This window comes from Thermomyces dupontii (assembly GCF_041956625.1).
Source record: "Thermomyces dupontii strain NRRL 2155 unplaced genomic scaffold VTN31scaffold_9, whole genome shotgun sequence".
Lineage (NCBI taxonomy): Eukaryota > Fungi > Ascomycota > Eurotiomycetes > Eurotiales > Trichocomaceae > Thermomyces > Thermomyces dupontii.
This window is the reverse complement of record NW_027192315.1, coordinates 580,049-596,511: the sequence shown is the minus strand read 5'-3', so window position 1 is coordinate 596,511 and position 16,463 is coordinate 580,049. Positions and strand designations below refer to the sequence as shown.

At 56.2% G+C, this 16,463-nt stretch overlaps 5 protein-coding genes across 5 annotated transcripts; 2 read left to right on the top strand and 3 right to left on the bottom strand.

Moving 5' to 3' along the window:
* Window positions 1–270: 270 nt before the first annotated feature.
* VTN31DRAFT_7416 (uncharacterized protein) lies at window positions 271–1,567 on the bottom strand (the record flags this gene model as incomplete). Its single annotated transcript, XM_069408135.1, has 5 exons — window positions 271–617; window positions 697–1,179; window positions 1,273–1,289; window positions 1,382–1,430; window positions 1,525–1,567. The coding sequence occupies 5 exons, from the start codon at window positions 1,565–1,567 to the stop codon at window positions 271–273; spliced, it is 939 nt and encodes a 312-aa protein (XP_069257914.1).
* A 967-nt stretch (window positions 1,568–2,534) lies between these two features.
* Window positions 2,535–7,834, bottom strand: VTN31DRAFT_7415 (uncharacterized protein; the record flags this gene model as incomplete). The annotated part of the gene is made up of 3 exons (XM_069408134.1): window positions 2,535–2,541; window positions 2,593–2,661; window positions 2,712–7,834. 3 exons carry the CDS (start codon window positions 7,832–7,834, stop codon window positions 2,535–2,537), a joined length of 5,199 nt encoding a protein of 1,732 aa, XP_069257913.1.
* Window positions 7,835–8,544: 710 nt separating this feature from the next.
* VTN31DRAFT_7414 (uncharacterized protein) lies at window positions 8,545–9,728 on the top strand (the record flags this gene model as incomplete). Its single annotated transcript, XM_069408133.1, has 2 exons — window positions 8,545–8,944; window positions 9,010–9,728. 2 exons carry the CDS (start codon window positions 8,545–8,547, stop codon window positions 9,726–9,728), a joined length of 1,119 nt encoding a protein of 372 aa, XP_069257912.1.
* Window positions 9,729–9,746: 18 nt separating this feature from the next.
* VTN31DRAFT_7413 (uncharacterized protein) lies at window positions 9,747–12,451 on the bottom strand (the record flags this gene model as incomplete). Its single annotated transcript, XM_069408132.1, has 6 exons — window positions 9,747–10,454; window positions 10,514–10,684; window positions 10,733–11,395; window positions 11,455–12,087; window positions 12,138–12,304; window positions 12,355–12,451. 6 exons carry the CDS (start codon window positions 12,449–12,451, stop codon window positions 9,747–9,749), a joined length of 2,439 nt encoding a protein of 812 aa, XP_069257911.1.
* A 1,448-nt stretch (window positions 12,452–13,899) lies between these two features.
* Window positions 13,900–16,458, top strand: VTN31DRAFT_7412 (uncharacterized protein; the record flags this gene model as incomplete). The annotated part of the gene is made up of 5 exons (XM_069408131.1): window positions 13,900–14,015; window positions 14,074–14,821; window positions 14,885–15,004; window positions 15,095–16,393; window positions 16,447–16,458. The coding sequence occupies 5 exons, from the start codon at window positions 13,900–13,902 to the stop codon at window positions 16,456–16,458; spliced, it is 2,295 nt and encodes a 764-aa protein (XP_069257910.1).
* Window positions 16,459–16,463: the final 5 nt, after the last annotated feature.

Genomic DNA, 16,463 nt, shown 5'->3' with positions numbered 1-16,463 from the left:
CAATTCACTGTACATGGATTATGACCCATTGTATTAGACACGACATTAATGGAAGCGTTTGTAAATTTGACGGCGACAGAGACAGACAAACAGACAGATCAATGCAATTTCATCCAAACATCAGATGTCAAGCACTGAGCAGGTAAGGGGTATATTAAAGTACAGACAAAGAAAAATCAGGAAAAGAAAAAACAAAAGGAAACAAACGAAAACAGCCGAACGAGAGTGCAAACTTTCTTTTTTTTTTTTTTTTTTTTTTTTTTTTTTTTTCTAAAAACACGGAATCCTTCTTCTAATGGCAGCAAGACCACGCGCTGCCGATTTCCGCGCCCCATCTTTATTATGACGATCCTCGTCGTTGTCATCATCACCACCACCACTTCCACCTCCCAGGAACGACACCCGCTTCGAAATGTGCAGTCGACTGTTCTGGCCCACTCGACGGGTGGAGCCTCCGACGGAGGAGAGGAACCCACGTTTCCCGCCGCTGTCCTTGCCGTTCGAATGGGTGTTGCCGTTTTGGTTGCTGGTTGATCCGCCGCCGGTGAGGGCGGCGAGTTGATCACGGACGAATTGGTTGTGTTGCTCGCGGGCTTCGATAACGCGGAGAATCAACACTTGTCGTACCATTAGCTCTTTCCATTATCTTGAAAGAAGTTTTGGGGGGAGGGGGGAAGGGAAAGGGAAATGGCGTACGAGAGAAGGTTTCCTCAATGTTGACCATCTCCCTGGCACTCGTCTCCATAAACGCCGCACCCCTAGCCCTCGCATACTCGAGTCCCTGTTTGGCCTCCACGGCACGCGCATCTTTCAAGTCGCACTTGTTTCCAACCACGATGCGGACGGGTGGTGGCATGCCAATCTGAACTCCTGATAGATCCACATCTCCTCCTCCTCCTCCTCCGGCCCCCTTATTTTTCTTGGAACTGTTGAGTTCGTCTTGCACCAGTCGTAGGGTATTCTCCTCGCGCTGCTCGCGCTCAATGTCGAGCATGTCCATAAAGTAATCCAATGCATCGAGCGACGATGGATTCGTGATGTCGTAGACCAGCACAAAGGCGTCGGAGCGGAGGTTGGAGGTTGCCCACAGACTCCGGTATTCTTCCTGGCCGGCGGTGTCGGTGATGCTGAGGAGGTAATCGGTGCCATTGACGGTGCGGGTGACAGAGTAGGAGTCCTCTATTCATACCCCTTCAGCATTGAGGTAACTTTAACTTTGGGTTTGGATGGAGACAGATAGAGGGAGAGAGAGAGAGAGGGTGTGTATACTACCTATTGTTGGATCATATCTATTTGGATTTTCCTCATCCCCCTCCTGGTTAGCCCCCTCCGTTTCTTCTCAAGTGTTGAGAGTATGTATATCAATCGATTGCGTACTCACTCGTCGGTCCATTGCCCGCGGACTAACCGGAGGGTGATTGACGATTTGCCTATATGTACGAACCAGCGTGGTCAATTTTCACTCTCCCCTCTCTCCTTATCGAGTCCATCATAAAACCTATGAAAGGTAGCAGTAAAACATACCACACCCGCCATCTCCGCAGATTGTAATTGAGATCTTCTCCATCGTTCTCCAGTCCTCTTAATCCAGGCATTCATTCAAATCCAATCCAATCAAATCCAATCCGATTCAATCAATCTGCACGTTAAGGGGAGTCAGGTTCAGGACACAATTGTCATCATCGATCATTCATCGTGGAGCAACAACACAATTCGTCAGTCAACCAGTGATCAGTCAGATACGAAAAAGAAAAGATTAGAGTTGCGGGCACCGGCCCACGAAGAAAAGAAAAAACAACAAACGAAAAAGAAGAAGAAAAAAAAACAAATTATTGTATGTAGGTACACCTTTAAGTTGTCCGGAAGTTGGGGAAAAAAAGGAGAAAAACCCTAGCAAGGCTTAACTAACTTGTCCGGTTTAGTGAGTTCTATCTAAGAGAAGAGGACGAACTTGTCAGGGAATTTAAGCTCAATTGGATCCAGGGCGTAGAGGCGATTGGAGGAGGAGGGGGCGGGAACCTCCTTACAGTGACCTCCTTGATTTTGCAGGTTTTGTTAGATTGAAGCTGTTGCTTTTTTTTTTTAAAGGACGGGGATTGACTTGCGTTTCGGGCCATCTTGGCCGGACGAACTAATAGTATTAGATAGAGTGTTGCGCTCGCGCAGGTCTTGACTCGTTTAGTTGGGATGAATGGAGCTAACTAACGAGCTAGGAAATCCGATTAAAATCAGGGGTTGAAGAAGAATTGGCCCCATGGACCCTCCCCAGTATCAGAAGAATGAGAAGATCACTAAAATGAGGGTGGAATTATGTAGTTAGGTAGTATCTATGACAGCAGGAATTATTGATGCATGTTTCAAGGACCAAAAGGAATCAAGGATCGTCCTGATCAAAACAACAGAAAAAGGAAAAAAAAAAAAAAAAAAAAAAAAAGAAAACCAAATGAGTGATGGTAAACCAGTTGACAGTTACAAAAAAATGCAATGAATGAACCCATCAATCCAACCTAACGCCGTAATGCTGACAGTCTGAACTAGTTGCTGCCGCATCGTCAGCTAGATCCCGTAGGGAGATCGATGGTAAAGACTTACTATATCTCAATTGGAGAAATCTGATCGAGCGTGTAGAGCCAATTGCCTCCCTGCTCCTCCTTCTCCAACCTGCGCTCGTTAGCATTCACACTACACTGTAGTATCTGTCTGGTGCTTACCAGTCGTACGGCCAAAGGACCAAATGTCCCTGGATCATATTGACCAACTCATCCGCCTGCTTCAGATCAATCACCCCGTCCGCCCCCAATAGGTCCCGTCGAGACCGCGTCGTTGTGCGCCGCCGCCGCCGCGCCGGGCCCTGTTGCGTCGCGTTCGCGTTCAACGCGCCAGAGTAGTTGGTCGTCGTCTGCGAGCTGGCCCGCTCCGGATCCTCGTCGCCACCAACGCCTAAAGTATCGGCTTCGATGGTCTGCGGCGGCACTGACGAGGCTTTCTCATCCAGAGCTTGGTTGGTGCCCGTCGACCCTGTTCCGCTGCGCGTCCGCGGCTTCTTCTCGTCCGACTCGCCCGCGGCTGAGCGAGGCACCGTCGTCGCCTCGCTCGCTACCTTCTCCAGCTCCGTGCGGCTGCTGTGGGACTTGACCGGCGACAACACCGCACCCCTGTCCTTTTCCTTGTCCGCCGAAGCCGTCTGTTGCTGCGTCTGGAGCTCCATGAATCGCTCGCCGTACGCCGTGTACTCCTTGTACTCCTTCCACGTCCGCACCGCGCTGTCCGGCATGCATCGGAACACCGTCCGGTAGATCCGGGTGTTATTCTCCGCGATCGCGTGCCACGTGTCCCAGAAGAACGCGTCGACCACGGGGTCCCGCATGCAGTGCTCGTCCACCGCTGGCTGCTTCAAGTACGACACCAATGGGTGCGAGTTCGCCGACGGACTCGGTTGCTGCTGCGGCAATGGAGGGCCTCCAATGTCCGCATCGTTGGTCCCCGGCAGCGGCACCATCCGAGATCCTACGGACTCGCTCGACGCTGTCCTCTGCCCTGGCGTCGGCGGCAGCATGTTCGCCTTGGCATTCTCCTCCTGAATCTTGCTCGAGCTCTCCCCTGACGACGATGGCGGCCGCACCTTAGGAACGGAAACCGTTCCCCGACCCTCCGGGGCAATACTCGACACAATGACCTCCAGGTCCTCCTCGATCGTAGTCGTGTCGCGGCCATTTCCGAGTCCCGCCTCGGAAAGCGCGTTCATGCGATCCGCACCGTAGCCATCAACATCCTTGCGGTGCTCGGCATTGTCCGTCACCCGCGGATCCGCCGTCAACTTCCGATTCGACCGCAGGTTCGGGTTGTTGCCCTGCTCCCAGTCCACGTCGTGGTTGAAGCTGTGCAGCTCCTCCGTCCGGATAAAGGACTCATCCTGCATCCGGTGCCGCCGCTCAATCATCTCTCGCTGTTCTTCCTTCTCGTGCGACAGCGATGCGGTCTCGTCCAGACCATCCTGGCTCGGGTTCAGCGACACATTGCCCACGCTGTCCCGCCGCTGGCGCGTCGTCGGGTACATCTGCAGATCGCGCTCCAGCAGCGCATCCACGTCCAAACCCAGGTGCTCCCGCATCAGGCGCATGCGCAGCGTGTGCGGGAATCGTCCGACCAGGTACGGCTGGCCATTCATCGTCGACCACAACATGTCCGTATCCCGCACGATCGCCGCAACCTCCGAGTCGCGCGACCCCAGCATCGACCGCTCGTTGATGTTGGCCGACCCGATGATAGCGGCTCGGTCATCAACAATCATGCACTTGGCGTGGATGTACAACTGCTCCGTAACCAAAACTTTCTGCGGGCCGATCCGACCCCACGTCCGAAGGCTGTAGAACTGGATGTAGTCTTCGGGCTCGATGCCCTCCTTACGCAGGCGCCCAAAGATGGACGACTCGCCGCGGCAGATGCTGCGGTACTGGCACTGCATAATCAGCCGCACGCTGGTGCCGCCCTCCGAGTCCACCGTATTCTCGAACCCTGGCATCAGCGGAATCAGGATCACCGCGCGCCATGTCTCCCGATTGCGCGCCGCCCGGATGGCCCGCTGCACCAACGCCTCGCCAATCAGATTTTCCACTTTCTTGCCGTCCATCTCCGAGGTGCTGATGAAGAACTGGTTCTCAATGTAGACAAAATGCTCCGACTGCTCAATCAACTTGACGTAGGCGTTCATGATGCTGTGCTCCGTCACGTCCGGCGTGCCCGTGGACCACATGCTGCTCGACCGCAGGATCTGCACCTCGCACGTTCCTTCCAAGCCCAGCGCCTCCAGATCCTCCGGGTTGAAGTCCGGCGGCGGCAACAGGAACGGCGTCGGTCGCGTCGGCTTCCGCTGCCGCAGGATGTAGTTCCACCGCTGCACGAAGTGGCGCGTCAGGTCCCGCGCCGGCTGCCCAACCACGTGCATCGAGATGTCGTGCCACGGCATACGCGGGATGATATTGCGGTCGTACATGTCATCGTACGGCTTGTCCAGATCGTAGAAATCCTGCACACGCGGGTTCGAGTAATCCTTGCCGGGCCACAACTGGCAGTTGTCGGCGTCCTTGGGTCCGTCGGGGCTTTCGAATCCAGTGGGCTTGTTGTCCGTGAGCCGGTGCTGAGGCGTGTCCCAGCGGCCAAAGCACAGATCGATTCCGCCCACAAAGGCAATGGTATGGTCGACAATACAGAGCTTTTCGTGGTGCGCCCAGAAGAATGTGTTCTGGCGGAACTGGTTGGGCGACCGCTGCACAAAGATGTTCGGGTGCAGCTCCAGCAGCGAGAACTTGGAGTACTCTGAGTCAATAGGAATCGCCGTGTTGATGTTCCGGTACATGATTACAAAGATCTTGACGCCCTCGCGCGCCTTACGCTGCAACAGGCGGTCTAGTCGCCACTTCTGGCTGATGGCCGGGGGTCGTCGCATGTACAGTTCCGGGCTCAGCCACCAGTCATGAATGTAGATGACGTCCTTGGCCTGGCTGATGGCCTGGGACACAAGCCACATGTGGTCGCGGCCATCAACCACCCACTGGGCAAAGCAGCGCCGCCGCACGGGCGCGAAGCTATCAAACCGGTTGGGCTTCGACCACAGCGTATTCTCGAGCATGTACCGGATAGAGTCCTCGAACTGGTGCAGCTGACGCTCGTTACGCGCCAGCAGGCGCAGCTTCCGCTCAGAGTTCTCCAGACGCAACGTGTGGTGCTGCTGCGGATGGGCGGCAGAATCTCTCGCGGACTGCGCAATTTCCTTGGGCTTCTGATCCCTCAGACGCGGCTTCTTTGCCTGGACCTTGAAGAACGGATCAACCAGGAACACATCGTAGATGTTCATCTCCTCCGGCGAGTCAACGCAGACGATGTAGCTGTGCCTAACCAGGAACCACTTGGGCGTATGGCGCTTCTTGATCATGGACGGCGTCAGGGCCCGTCGAAAATCAAGACCCTTGGCCGACTGAATCATCAGGAAACCTTCCTTGCCGTGGTATCCGCCCTCGGAGGCCAGCCGGACCCCCAGTGCGGACAATTCCAGGAACTTGCAGAGTCGGTTACTGTCAGGTCGGAAGATCAAGAACCGAATCAGCTTTTGTAGGTAATTTTCCAGCTTCTTGCGCTGCCGCTCCGAGTAGGATTTCCGCTCGCCGGCCTGCTCTCCCCCGCCAGTAGCCTCCCCATCATTTGTGAGACTTGACTGGCGTCGCGCGACAGAGGACCGCCGCTTCTTGCCCTTGCGACCTTTTTCAGTCCCACTGGCGGCGCCCTCCGTCTCATAACCAGCCGCATCATCCTCGTCGTCTTCCCGATCACTCTCCAGTCCTCGAACACCGCGGAGGTACGGGAATGCACTACGGGGAAAGCGTGGAAGGCTCTGCCCACCCGCCTCTGGATTCCGCAACTGAATGTACTTTTGCGTCCCGATCTGGAGCTTGTACTTGAGATGTAGATTGGCAAAGTCGCGGAGGGTGCGGTGGATGACCCACTTCATCCGGGTCACGCCGCTGCCATACTCCAACTCGATGCGGAAGACGAGGTGTCGGTCGCCGGAATGCGTATCGATGCGACTGTCGGTCACCTTGACCTTGAGCTGCTCGAGGAGAATGGGAATCCGTTTGCTCCCATGCTCGTCGCGTTGGAACATGCTGGCGATGATCAGCGCGGCAGGGATCCCGGACGCCAGCTCGGCCAGCAGCTCCGCTGACTTGACATGATCTACCGTGTGCTCCGGTTTGCGCCGCTGGCCGATCATCTTCAGGCCGGCCTTGATCTGCTTCCACCTCTGCGCGCTGAGGCTCGACCCTCGTTCGGCCTTGTGCCGTCTCCATGCTTCCCGAATGCCCTCTGTCTCACCGGATTGACCGCCGAGTGCTGCCAACAGTCGAAGATTACTTGGCCGTCTATCCTCGTTGTTATTATTGTCCGTATTTCCGGCATTCCCAGCGATGGGACGCGCTGAAGAGAGCCAGGTACCGCTACGTCGGTGCCAGGCCGTTTCTCGCCGCAACCGATCCCGACCCTCGTCCTCCGACACACCTTCCCGCGCCAAGTCCGTGGTTCCTCGCCGAGACAGAAAGCCCGCACGGGTGCGATGTTCCGACGGAGACAGCGAAAAGAGGTTTGAGTAGTGTGGACTACGGGGTGTTGACGGGGCGGTCTGCGGATTTGTCTGGGACTGCGACCGCCGATGCAGCGGCTGCTTCTTCTTCCTCCGCCGCAACCGCAGACGCTGCTCCCCAGCGCTCTCTTCGGCGTCGGCATCCGCGTCACTGCCTTCGTCCCGGGTGTCCGGGAAGCGGAACTCGCCTCGATCGGAGGGCGGCGTCTGCGCCTCGTGATAATTTCTTGTTTCGACCCCCGTACCCGTGACCGTTGCCACGCTGGTGGACCGTGAGTGCGAAGGAAACGAGGGAGCTGCAGACGCGAGTGCTCGCAACTTCTCGAGAAGGGACTGCTTCTGCTGCTTCCCCGTGGCGTCAGATTCGTCGTTGTGCCCAACAAGCGACGACGCCCGGGATCGCGACGGTTCCTGGTCATCCGCGATGGATGGACTGCGGGAGAAGGTTACGCTGCGGGGACCCGTCGGGGTCGGAGCCTCATTCTTGGAAGTCCGCTTGCTGCCCATTCGAGGGGTGTCGGAGGATATCGACGGAGGGCGGGAAGCCGGCAGCGCCTCGGGGGCATGACCATTTTGCTGAGGCAGCACATCGTTCTCTCGCTGGATGGACTGCTTCACATTTCCCTGGGTCTCAACATCTTGTTTCTCGTCGACGGCGGGTAGGCTGGGGGGCGTTTGGACAACGGCGCCACTGGCATCCATGGTCAGGAGGGGACTGGACGTCTCTGTGGTTCAGGAAAGCTTGGTCGGCGCCTGGTGGGATCTATGGCGTGTCAGTCCAGACACAGGAGGAAATTGGTCAAACGACATACGTTGGAGCGAAATTGCAAATGATGAATTGTCTTTGTTGGACGCCGATTGCAGAATCAAACAGCATCAGACGACGGCCATTCCGGAAAGCTAGTTATTTTTGAGCTCGAGCAACGAGAAATAGGGGTAGAGTGGTGGTCCGTCCGTCCAAGATCTGCAGTAAATAACACGGAGTTGATCAAGTTGGATACGCAAGTATCTGATCAGGGGCAGAAGCCAAATACGAAGCGGGTTGGGCGCTAAGGGCGGCGGCTATGACTGATCAATGGCGTCGCGATTGTGGACTGCGAACACGTTCAATCAGGCTGATTTGCATGCATTGGCTGTTGATTACTCGAGCTTGATCTCTCCATCATCTTGCACGCCATCTTGCCCGCCATTGCTTGAACGCGCCATCGCCATGGGCCATTTCCCCGGATCACGTGATTCAAGACCCATTGTATATCCGGAGATCCTCCGGCCGAGAATCGGAATCGCCTCAAGCCGAGGCATCCCATTAATACTTACTGCACCAAGATTCGAGCAGCACGGGAGAGACCTTAGACTGCTGATTAGAGTCGAGAACTCTACCGAGAGGCGAACGAACTTACCGACGCTCTCCAATGGTGTCTCCGATATCTCCCCTTGCGAGCTACACCGCTCCCGACCCCCTTCCGGCCATGTCCCGACGAACTTTCCTCATCGCAGGGCTGCTCACTACGGTGTTCGGCCTGGAAGAACTCCCCTCGGAGACGAATGAAGTGGCTTGCCTCTGGCTGCTGCATCCCCGGCTCGATCGCCAGGAGCACATGGCGGAGGTTGCGACAGCAATACTCAATGACTGGCAGGCTCGGCGAGGGCAACTGCTACAGAGTAGTGCGGGCAACGGAAAAGCACCGACGGGGTTGATTGCGGTGACTCTGGACCAGCGCAACCATGGCTCGCGCCTCGTCGATCCTCAGGCCAATGAGGTCTGGCGCTCGGGAAACCCCAGACATGCGCAGGATATGTTTTCGATCTTCCGTAGGTCAATTACGACGTGAGAGAGGTTGGAGAAGAACATGGTCAGATCTGACGGCAGCTGGTAGAGGGGACGGCGCGTGACGTATCGTCATTGATGGACTATCTACCTTCCTATTTGTTTCCTATGTCCGACAAGGTGATTACACGCCATCTAGTCCTCGGCATCTCCCTTGGCGGCCATGCCGTATGGACAGCGCTCCTGCAGGAGCCACGCCTAACCGCTGGTGTGTCCATCGTTGGTGGCCTGGATTATGTGAATCTGATGGCAGATCGCGCCCGCCTGTCAAAACTGTCCTCCTGGACCGACTCCGATCCTCCTGGTAGTAAGTTCCTCGGTTCGGAACACTTTCCGGCCTCTTTGTTGGAGGTCGTCCGGAAATATGACGTGGCAGCATTCCTCCTCAGTCACACCAACCTACCCGCCAAGGATGCTGCTCTCAAAGAGAGTCCCTTGCCGGATCCATCCGAGGAAGACAAGCAACGTCTCCGCCCTGTCCTGTCGCGTCATCTCGGCGGAAAGCGGATCCTACAGATCTCCGGTGGTGCGGACAGGTTGGTTCCCTACCATCGATACGAGGCTATCCTGTCGTGGTTGAAGAGAGCTATAGCGCCCGGCGGCTGGTGCGCCGATGCCAACATTCATCTGGAGGACCTCGTCTTCGAAAACGTCGGGCATGAATTCACCGCGCCCATGATGGCGGAGGTGCAGCGTTTCATCGCCGAAGCCCTGTCCGCTTCGGGGCAAACGACGGTGAAGAGCGTAGTTCGAGAAGCCAGGATCTAGAAAACAGAAATCGTAGCATCAAGTGGTCTTATGTCGAGCAAAGAACTTGGTCAATTCCGCTGGGATCGTTGCAGCCGCTTGTTTCCCAGCGGGAGCGAGACTCTGTCGAATCCAGGCTGGTAGCTTCCTTTGAATTCGCTCGCTTTCGTATCGGTGATCGATCATGACGATCGCCGCGTAATCATTTCGATGCCGAATTGCCCGTCCGATGCATTGATTGACGGCTCGCATGCATGAATTCTCATAAAAGTCCCGACCAGCCGCCTTTGCCATGGCCCGTCGCCGGGATTCGTCCTGGACTGACCCCTCGGCCTTCTTGTAGGCAGACATCTCGACGTGCTCGATCTTGGCTTTCCAGACGGCGCTCTGGATGTTTGGAAATGGAAGCCCGACCATGATGACCCCGCGACCGAGTCGGTCAGAGAAGTTGATTCCCTCGGAGAGACGGCCCCCGACGACGGACAGTAGAAGAGCCCCTCCTGGGTGCGACTCAACTTGTTTGCGATACTCTGAGAGTATGTCGTCTGCATGGGAGGTTTTATCCTGTGACTCATAGAGGATGGTCTTGTGTCGCTCGATGAGCGACAACGTACTGGGCCCTTTGGTCGGAAGTTTTCTCCATTTATCAAGCACGTACGCGAGATAATCATAGCTGGGGAAGAAGGCAACGACACCATGGGGGATGACCTGGCACAGCCGAGCGATTGTACGGCCTAGATCGAGCACCTGATTCATCAGTCAGATCAAATCTGAAAAACGAAAGCAAGGGAAGCCTTAGGACGCACCATCTCCTCCGACTTGCGCCTATCGTACGTGAAGCTAAACTCGAAGCCCGAAACGCCGAGGCCGAGTGTCCGCGCGATGAGATTTTCCGGCGGGATAACGTGCCCAAAGCTGAAGGTGTCGAAGCGCACTTCGGGGACGTATGAGAATAAATGATCCGAGTAGTCCGACATCTGAGCTGATTAGCGAGGCCCTGCCTCAGAAACAAAAAGGAGCGTTACCGGAGACATTGTTCCTCCAGCTAGAATGACTGCTCGTGCATCCTCGACAATCTCCTTGAAGTGATGCGTCGGATCAAGCAGCATATACTTCAACTCCACCACCCCTTCGGAGATGGTACAGAAGAGTTGGCCCTCTGCGGAAGGGTTCATGAGCGCCAGGATGAAGCTTTGGACGTGGAACAACACCGGGACTGTCGTTCTATCGCGCTTTTGCTCATGCCCTTGCTCCGCGTACTCGACGTATCCGTCTACCTTTCGGGCAAGTTTACTTTCTTGCAGGTACCGGGAGAGTTTATGCGGGTTGATCTGGTCAACTCCTTTTCCAGCCACAAGGTCGGAATACTGAACGACGGCTTCTGGCGCCTTCTGTTGTCGGGAGATTGACTCCAGGTTGTCTGCCAGGCAGCTCACGAGCCGAATCACCTGCGTGACGTAGACACGGTTCTTGCCTTTTAATCGTGTACGGTATTTCCGTGCGTAGGCGGCTAGCTGGGACAGGGCAGTCCGAAGCTGGTCCAGTGTGACGGATACTGAATGCAGACTGGAGATAGCATCCATGAGGTTATGAGCCTCATCGATGATCACGACGTGGCCTTTGATGGATATATTTAATGCCTCCCGCGCGGACTTTTGGAGGAGCAGCGGGTACGGAAGAGTCACAATCTAGTGGTCTCTGAGCATTGGACGCATCCAAAAGACTGAGAGGCTGAGAGGATTCTTACCTCGCTGTGCTTGACCACAGAGCGGCTGGAGTAGTACGGACAAACCCCAAGCTGTCTGCCTACTCGCCCAATGTCCTCGATATCTTGCACCGTCGCAAGGGTGCGGTCCCGAAAGTCGAGCATGGCGCCCTCATGGTCCTTACCTGGAAGATACGGACACCGTTTGTCCGCTGTGACGTTGGACTGCTGTAGCTCCATGCATCGTTCGTTGATCGCCGTCGCGTTCGTCAACGATGCAACTTTCGGGTTGATACACAACTGTTTTCGGGAGCCCAAGGACAGATGTTTGATTCCTTCCTCGAGTCCCAGTTGCCCGTTGCCACTCCCTTGTATGTTTTCCTGTGGAGGTAGGCTGGACGGGAAACTCACCCTGCGGAGCTCATCGGCAAATTGAGACAGCTGAGAATGAGTGCGCGAACAGTAGAAGATCTTGATCTGATCGTCGGCATCGTCCTCGACAGGCTTACTGCCCATGATGTGGCCCCGGTAGCGGTCCAGCAGCGCGAGGGTACTTGCGGAGAGCCCCTCAATGCCGCCCGCTGCAGGGTGCGACTCCGCGTCACTGTCATAGTCATCTAGTTCGAAGCGGTCCTCATCCGCCGTGTCTGGACGGTCTGTTTCTTCATCGACTCTCTACTTGTCCGTCAGCCTACAAGTCCACGACGTCTGTCCCATCGCCGTACCAGACGTTTCCTCGCCCGCTGCTGACCCTCAGCCGACTTTCTTCTTCGCTCCTCTTCGGCCCTGACCTTCGCCAGCCGCTCTTCTAGGTCCTTCCATTTCTCTACCATTGCCCGAGCTCTTTGCTTCCTAGCATACTCGCGCATCCAGTCAGGCTCGTCATCGTCTCCTGCGGTTGTCAATTGGATTCGGACGGACGGGTGAGATGCCCACTCTTACCCAACGCATCGTCGACGGTTTCCAGAAACTGTTTGCGCTTGTGCTCTCGTAACCATGTCAGCGACCCACAGATCAGACTGAGGGATTTGCCCTGCATGCATCAGACTGTGTTCGTATTCTTCTCGCAGCCGTGCATTTGCTCGCCAACATACCGTGCCTAGCGCCGAGTTTCAGCTTTGAGTTTTGCGCGGCTTTGCAGCATTTCATCTCCATCGACGTACCTGTGGGGGACTCAAAAATCGCAACTTTTCCCGCTTCCAGGCATTCATACAGCGCATTCATAAACTGGAGCTGGATCTCGTACGGCGAATACGGATGGAAGAACTTGGCGCGACGCTCCTCCATGACGAAAGAGTCTGGCATGCTTTGCATTGCTCCTTCAATTCCATCTCTACTCCGTTGCTCTGTACAGAATCTACATGATTGACCGACTTATTTACCTACCCGCGTCCTGCAGCGCGTTGCGGCGCGTCTGCTGTCTGCACGTGTTCCTGGGCTGACTCAGCCCTGATTCGGCTCAGGCTTTAGGTAGGCAATGGCCATTTTTGGACTAGCGTACTAGTGATTAGGTGATCATCCCATTCGATGTGATTGGCTCACCATGGTTCCATTTTCGGGGTGGCAGGAAACCAATCATATCATTCGGAGCAACCGTGGGTCTGCCACGCAGCGGCTGCTCTGCCCCGCCGCATGATCCCCTTTCTTGTTCAGTCGCCGTCACAACAGTTGACTTTTCTGCCTGGATGCCTGCAAGAATGACAGGGCTCGGTTCAGGAGACTTTTTTGCAGTCATAGAAAGTGACTGCATCCATTCATGTGCAAAGGAAGTGGAAGACCAGAATCAGCTGAGGCTTTCTCCATCAAGTTGCCGCTGTCAGAGTAACATTGGCTGAAGCTTTGATAGAACTAACCATGTCTGTCAGGACTTCTCGAGCTGAAGCGTTCATCTAAACGACATAACCTATACATACGAGAACTCTTAGGAGAAACCCACTTGCCAACCCTTTCTGCCCAACTCGGCCGGGTCGTATTCGGACTGTCGGACAATCCACAGTAAGTAACTATGTATTAACCTAGAACTTTGCTTCTGAAGTTGTAGCCGTGAATTCGGCAATCTTTCCAGAAGCCAGAAAGAAGCCATGGGATGATACAGTAGTTACTTCTTCCGTCGTCTCGTACTCCGTACAGTACTCGTAGTATTACTAGTAATTACCTACCGATTTCTCGATTCTACCCAGTTCAGCCCCAACAATTGCGGCCTTTTCTTTCTCTCCTGCGCTTGAATCCCTGGCCAAACTCCCCTTGTTGTATGTATCAGGGAGAAAAAGCCTGAAAATTCTCAAAGCTAAAAAAGAAAAAAATTTCCTCAAATAAATCTTAACTACTATGTAACTACAGTATGTACTAAAACTAAACCCACGGCGAGCTAAAAATACCCTCTCAAAAACTCCAGTCTTGGTCTCGGACCCCGTTCCCCGTGGCGCACATCCCCTCCATCCATAGTTCCCTTTTTCCAAGTCGACTCAAGAGCCTGCCCCCCCGATCATGAGCCGACCGCCGGTGCAGCAGTATAGTGGTCATCCATCGGTAGGTGCGACGTTCGTTCCCGGCGGGTCGGATGATTTCTACCTGCCAGAGGTCGTCTCCCCAAAACCGAAAAGGTGCGCTCTCCTGGTGACCCCCGCCATCCCCCTCATGCTGACCGACTGGCCTTCACAGACTGATGCCAGAGGTCCCGCAAAATATGCAGCAAAATATTGCCCATTTGGAATACGAGGCTCGTGCGGCGCGTCCCTACGGCAACCAGTCACCCTACGAACGGCCCCAATACCCCGAGCGTTCGTCCTCCGTTGGCATCTCCCCTCCCGTCACCACCAATCCCTACGATCCCCCTTCTGTCTCCAGTGCCCCCGCGCCCTACGGCCAGCCGGTATCCTACGACACCATGGACCAGCCCTCCTTTTCGCCATTTCCCGTGCTGCGCAACCCGCCGCCCAATGTGCCTCCAAGCGACGAACAGCGGGAAGCGAACCTGGAGAAGGGCCGCCAGGCCGTGCTGGCGTCCAATGACCCGGATGCGCAGCTGGCCTGGGCCCAGGATGCCCTGAACTACGTCGAGATGTGCATGCAGAATGAGTCCCGCATGTCGCAGATCCAGCCTCCGCGTCCGCATACGCCGCAAATCGAGCACCAGCTGAAGACCGACGCGATCAACATCGTCCGCTTCCTGGCCGACCAGCATCATCCCCATGCCGATTTTATCAAGGGCATGTGGCTCGAGTTTGGTAAGTTCGGGTACCGCGTCGACAAGCGAGAGGCCTTTCGCTGCTATGCGCGGGCCGCCGAGAAGGGCTACGCGCGCGCCGAGTACCGCATGGGCATGCAGTTTGAGAGCTCAAATGAGCCGGCCAAGGCCATCCGCCATTACGAACGAGGCGTGACGCTGCAGGACTCCGCGTCGTACTATGTAAGTTGGACATCCCGAAACCGGACACCGCCGTGGAGACCGGTCGACTAACTGTGGACACAGCGTTTGGGTATGATGATCCTCCTCGGGCAACACGGACAGCGTCAGGACTATGAGAAAGGCCTCGAGTACATTCGCCAGGCTGCGGAAACCTGTGATGATAATGCTCCGCAGGGCGCCTATGTAAGTCGCCTTTTTTATTTTTTTTATTTTTTTTTTCCCACAATGAAAACTGTCCCGTGATCCTGGCAGCTCACAGGCTCTTCTCTCCAGGTCTATGGGATGCTCCTGGCCCGGGAACTGCCCCAGGTCAACGTTCCGGATCAGTATCTGCCCGTCGATATCAACGGGGCGCGACGGTACATCGAGAAAGCGGCCTTCCATGGATTCGCCAAGGCACAGGTCAAGATGGGTGCCGCCTACGAGCTGTGCCAGCTGGGCTGCGACTTTGACCCGATGCTGTCGTTGCACTACAACTTGTTGGCGGCCAAACAGGGCGAGCCCGAGGCCGAGATGGCCATCAGCAAGTGGTTCCTCTGCGGTCACGAAGGGATGTTCGAAAAGAACGACGAGATCGCATTTACCTACGCGCAACGGGCAGCTCAGAGCGGCCTCCCCACGGCCGAGTTCGCTTTGGGATACTTCTACGAAGTCGGAATCCACGTGCCAGTCGATCTCAAGGAGGCCCGTGCCTGGTACTCCAAGGCCGCGGCCAACGGCAACAAAGACGCGGCCGGCCGCATCGAGAGCATCTCGCGGTCCAAGACCCTGTCGCGCAAGGACCACGAGCAAGTCGCCATTGCACGCATCAAGTCACAGTACGGAAATGGTGGCCGACCTGCCCGGCGGGGATACGGAGGCAACCAGAACCAGGGTATGGCTCCTCCCCAGGAGAACCTGGAAATGCCCGACCCTTCGCGGATGACTATCTCGGACGATGGATACTCCTCCGCTCCCTACCCGACCAATGGACGGGCGCAGTACGGTCCCCCGCCGTCCAGCCAGCCGTATCCGGACTCGCGCCAGAACTCTGCCTTTGGCATCAACCCCAACATCCACTCGCCGCCAGCCAACTACGGCCCTGGCGGTCCTGGATCCCGTACCCCGTCCGGAGGCCAGATGGGCTACCGTCCTCCAACTGGTTCGGCTCCCACCTCCCCGCGGCACCCTCCTCCGGGGCAGGGCGACTATCCGCCCGTTTCCCAGGCCCCCCCTCAGAGTCCGCGCCCGGATTTCGGCTACTCGGCGCCTATGGACAACGAGCGCCGACGGCTGCAGCGGCCTGATCGTCCGGGAACGAGTGGTCGCCCCCCCCAGGATGCGTATGGCAATGGTGGGCCGGGCCGAACGCCCGACGGCCGGCCGTCCTCTGCTTACCCGCCTCGCAATCAGTCCATGCCTCATTCCTCGCAAGCACCACCCCATTCACCCCGGCCACAGGGTGCTCCCGCCAGTCAACCGTCGTCTTCCTCCAGCACCCCGGCGCCGTCCCGGCCGGGCAATCTCCCTGGCAAGGGTCCGAAGACGTTCGAGGAAATGGGCGTGCCCGTTGCCAAGAACGAAAGCGACTGCGTAAGTGCACTCGGAATCTCTACTTTGTACTCCACCGTTACTAACTGGACTAGGTCGTTATGTGATACCC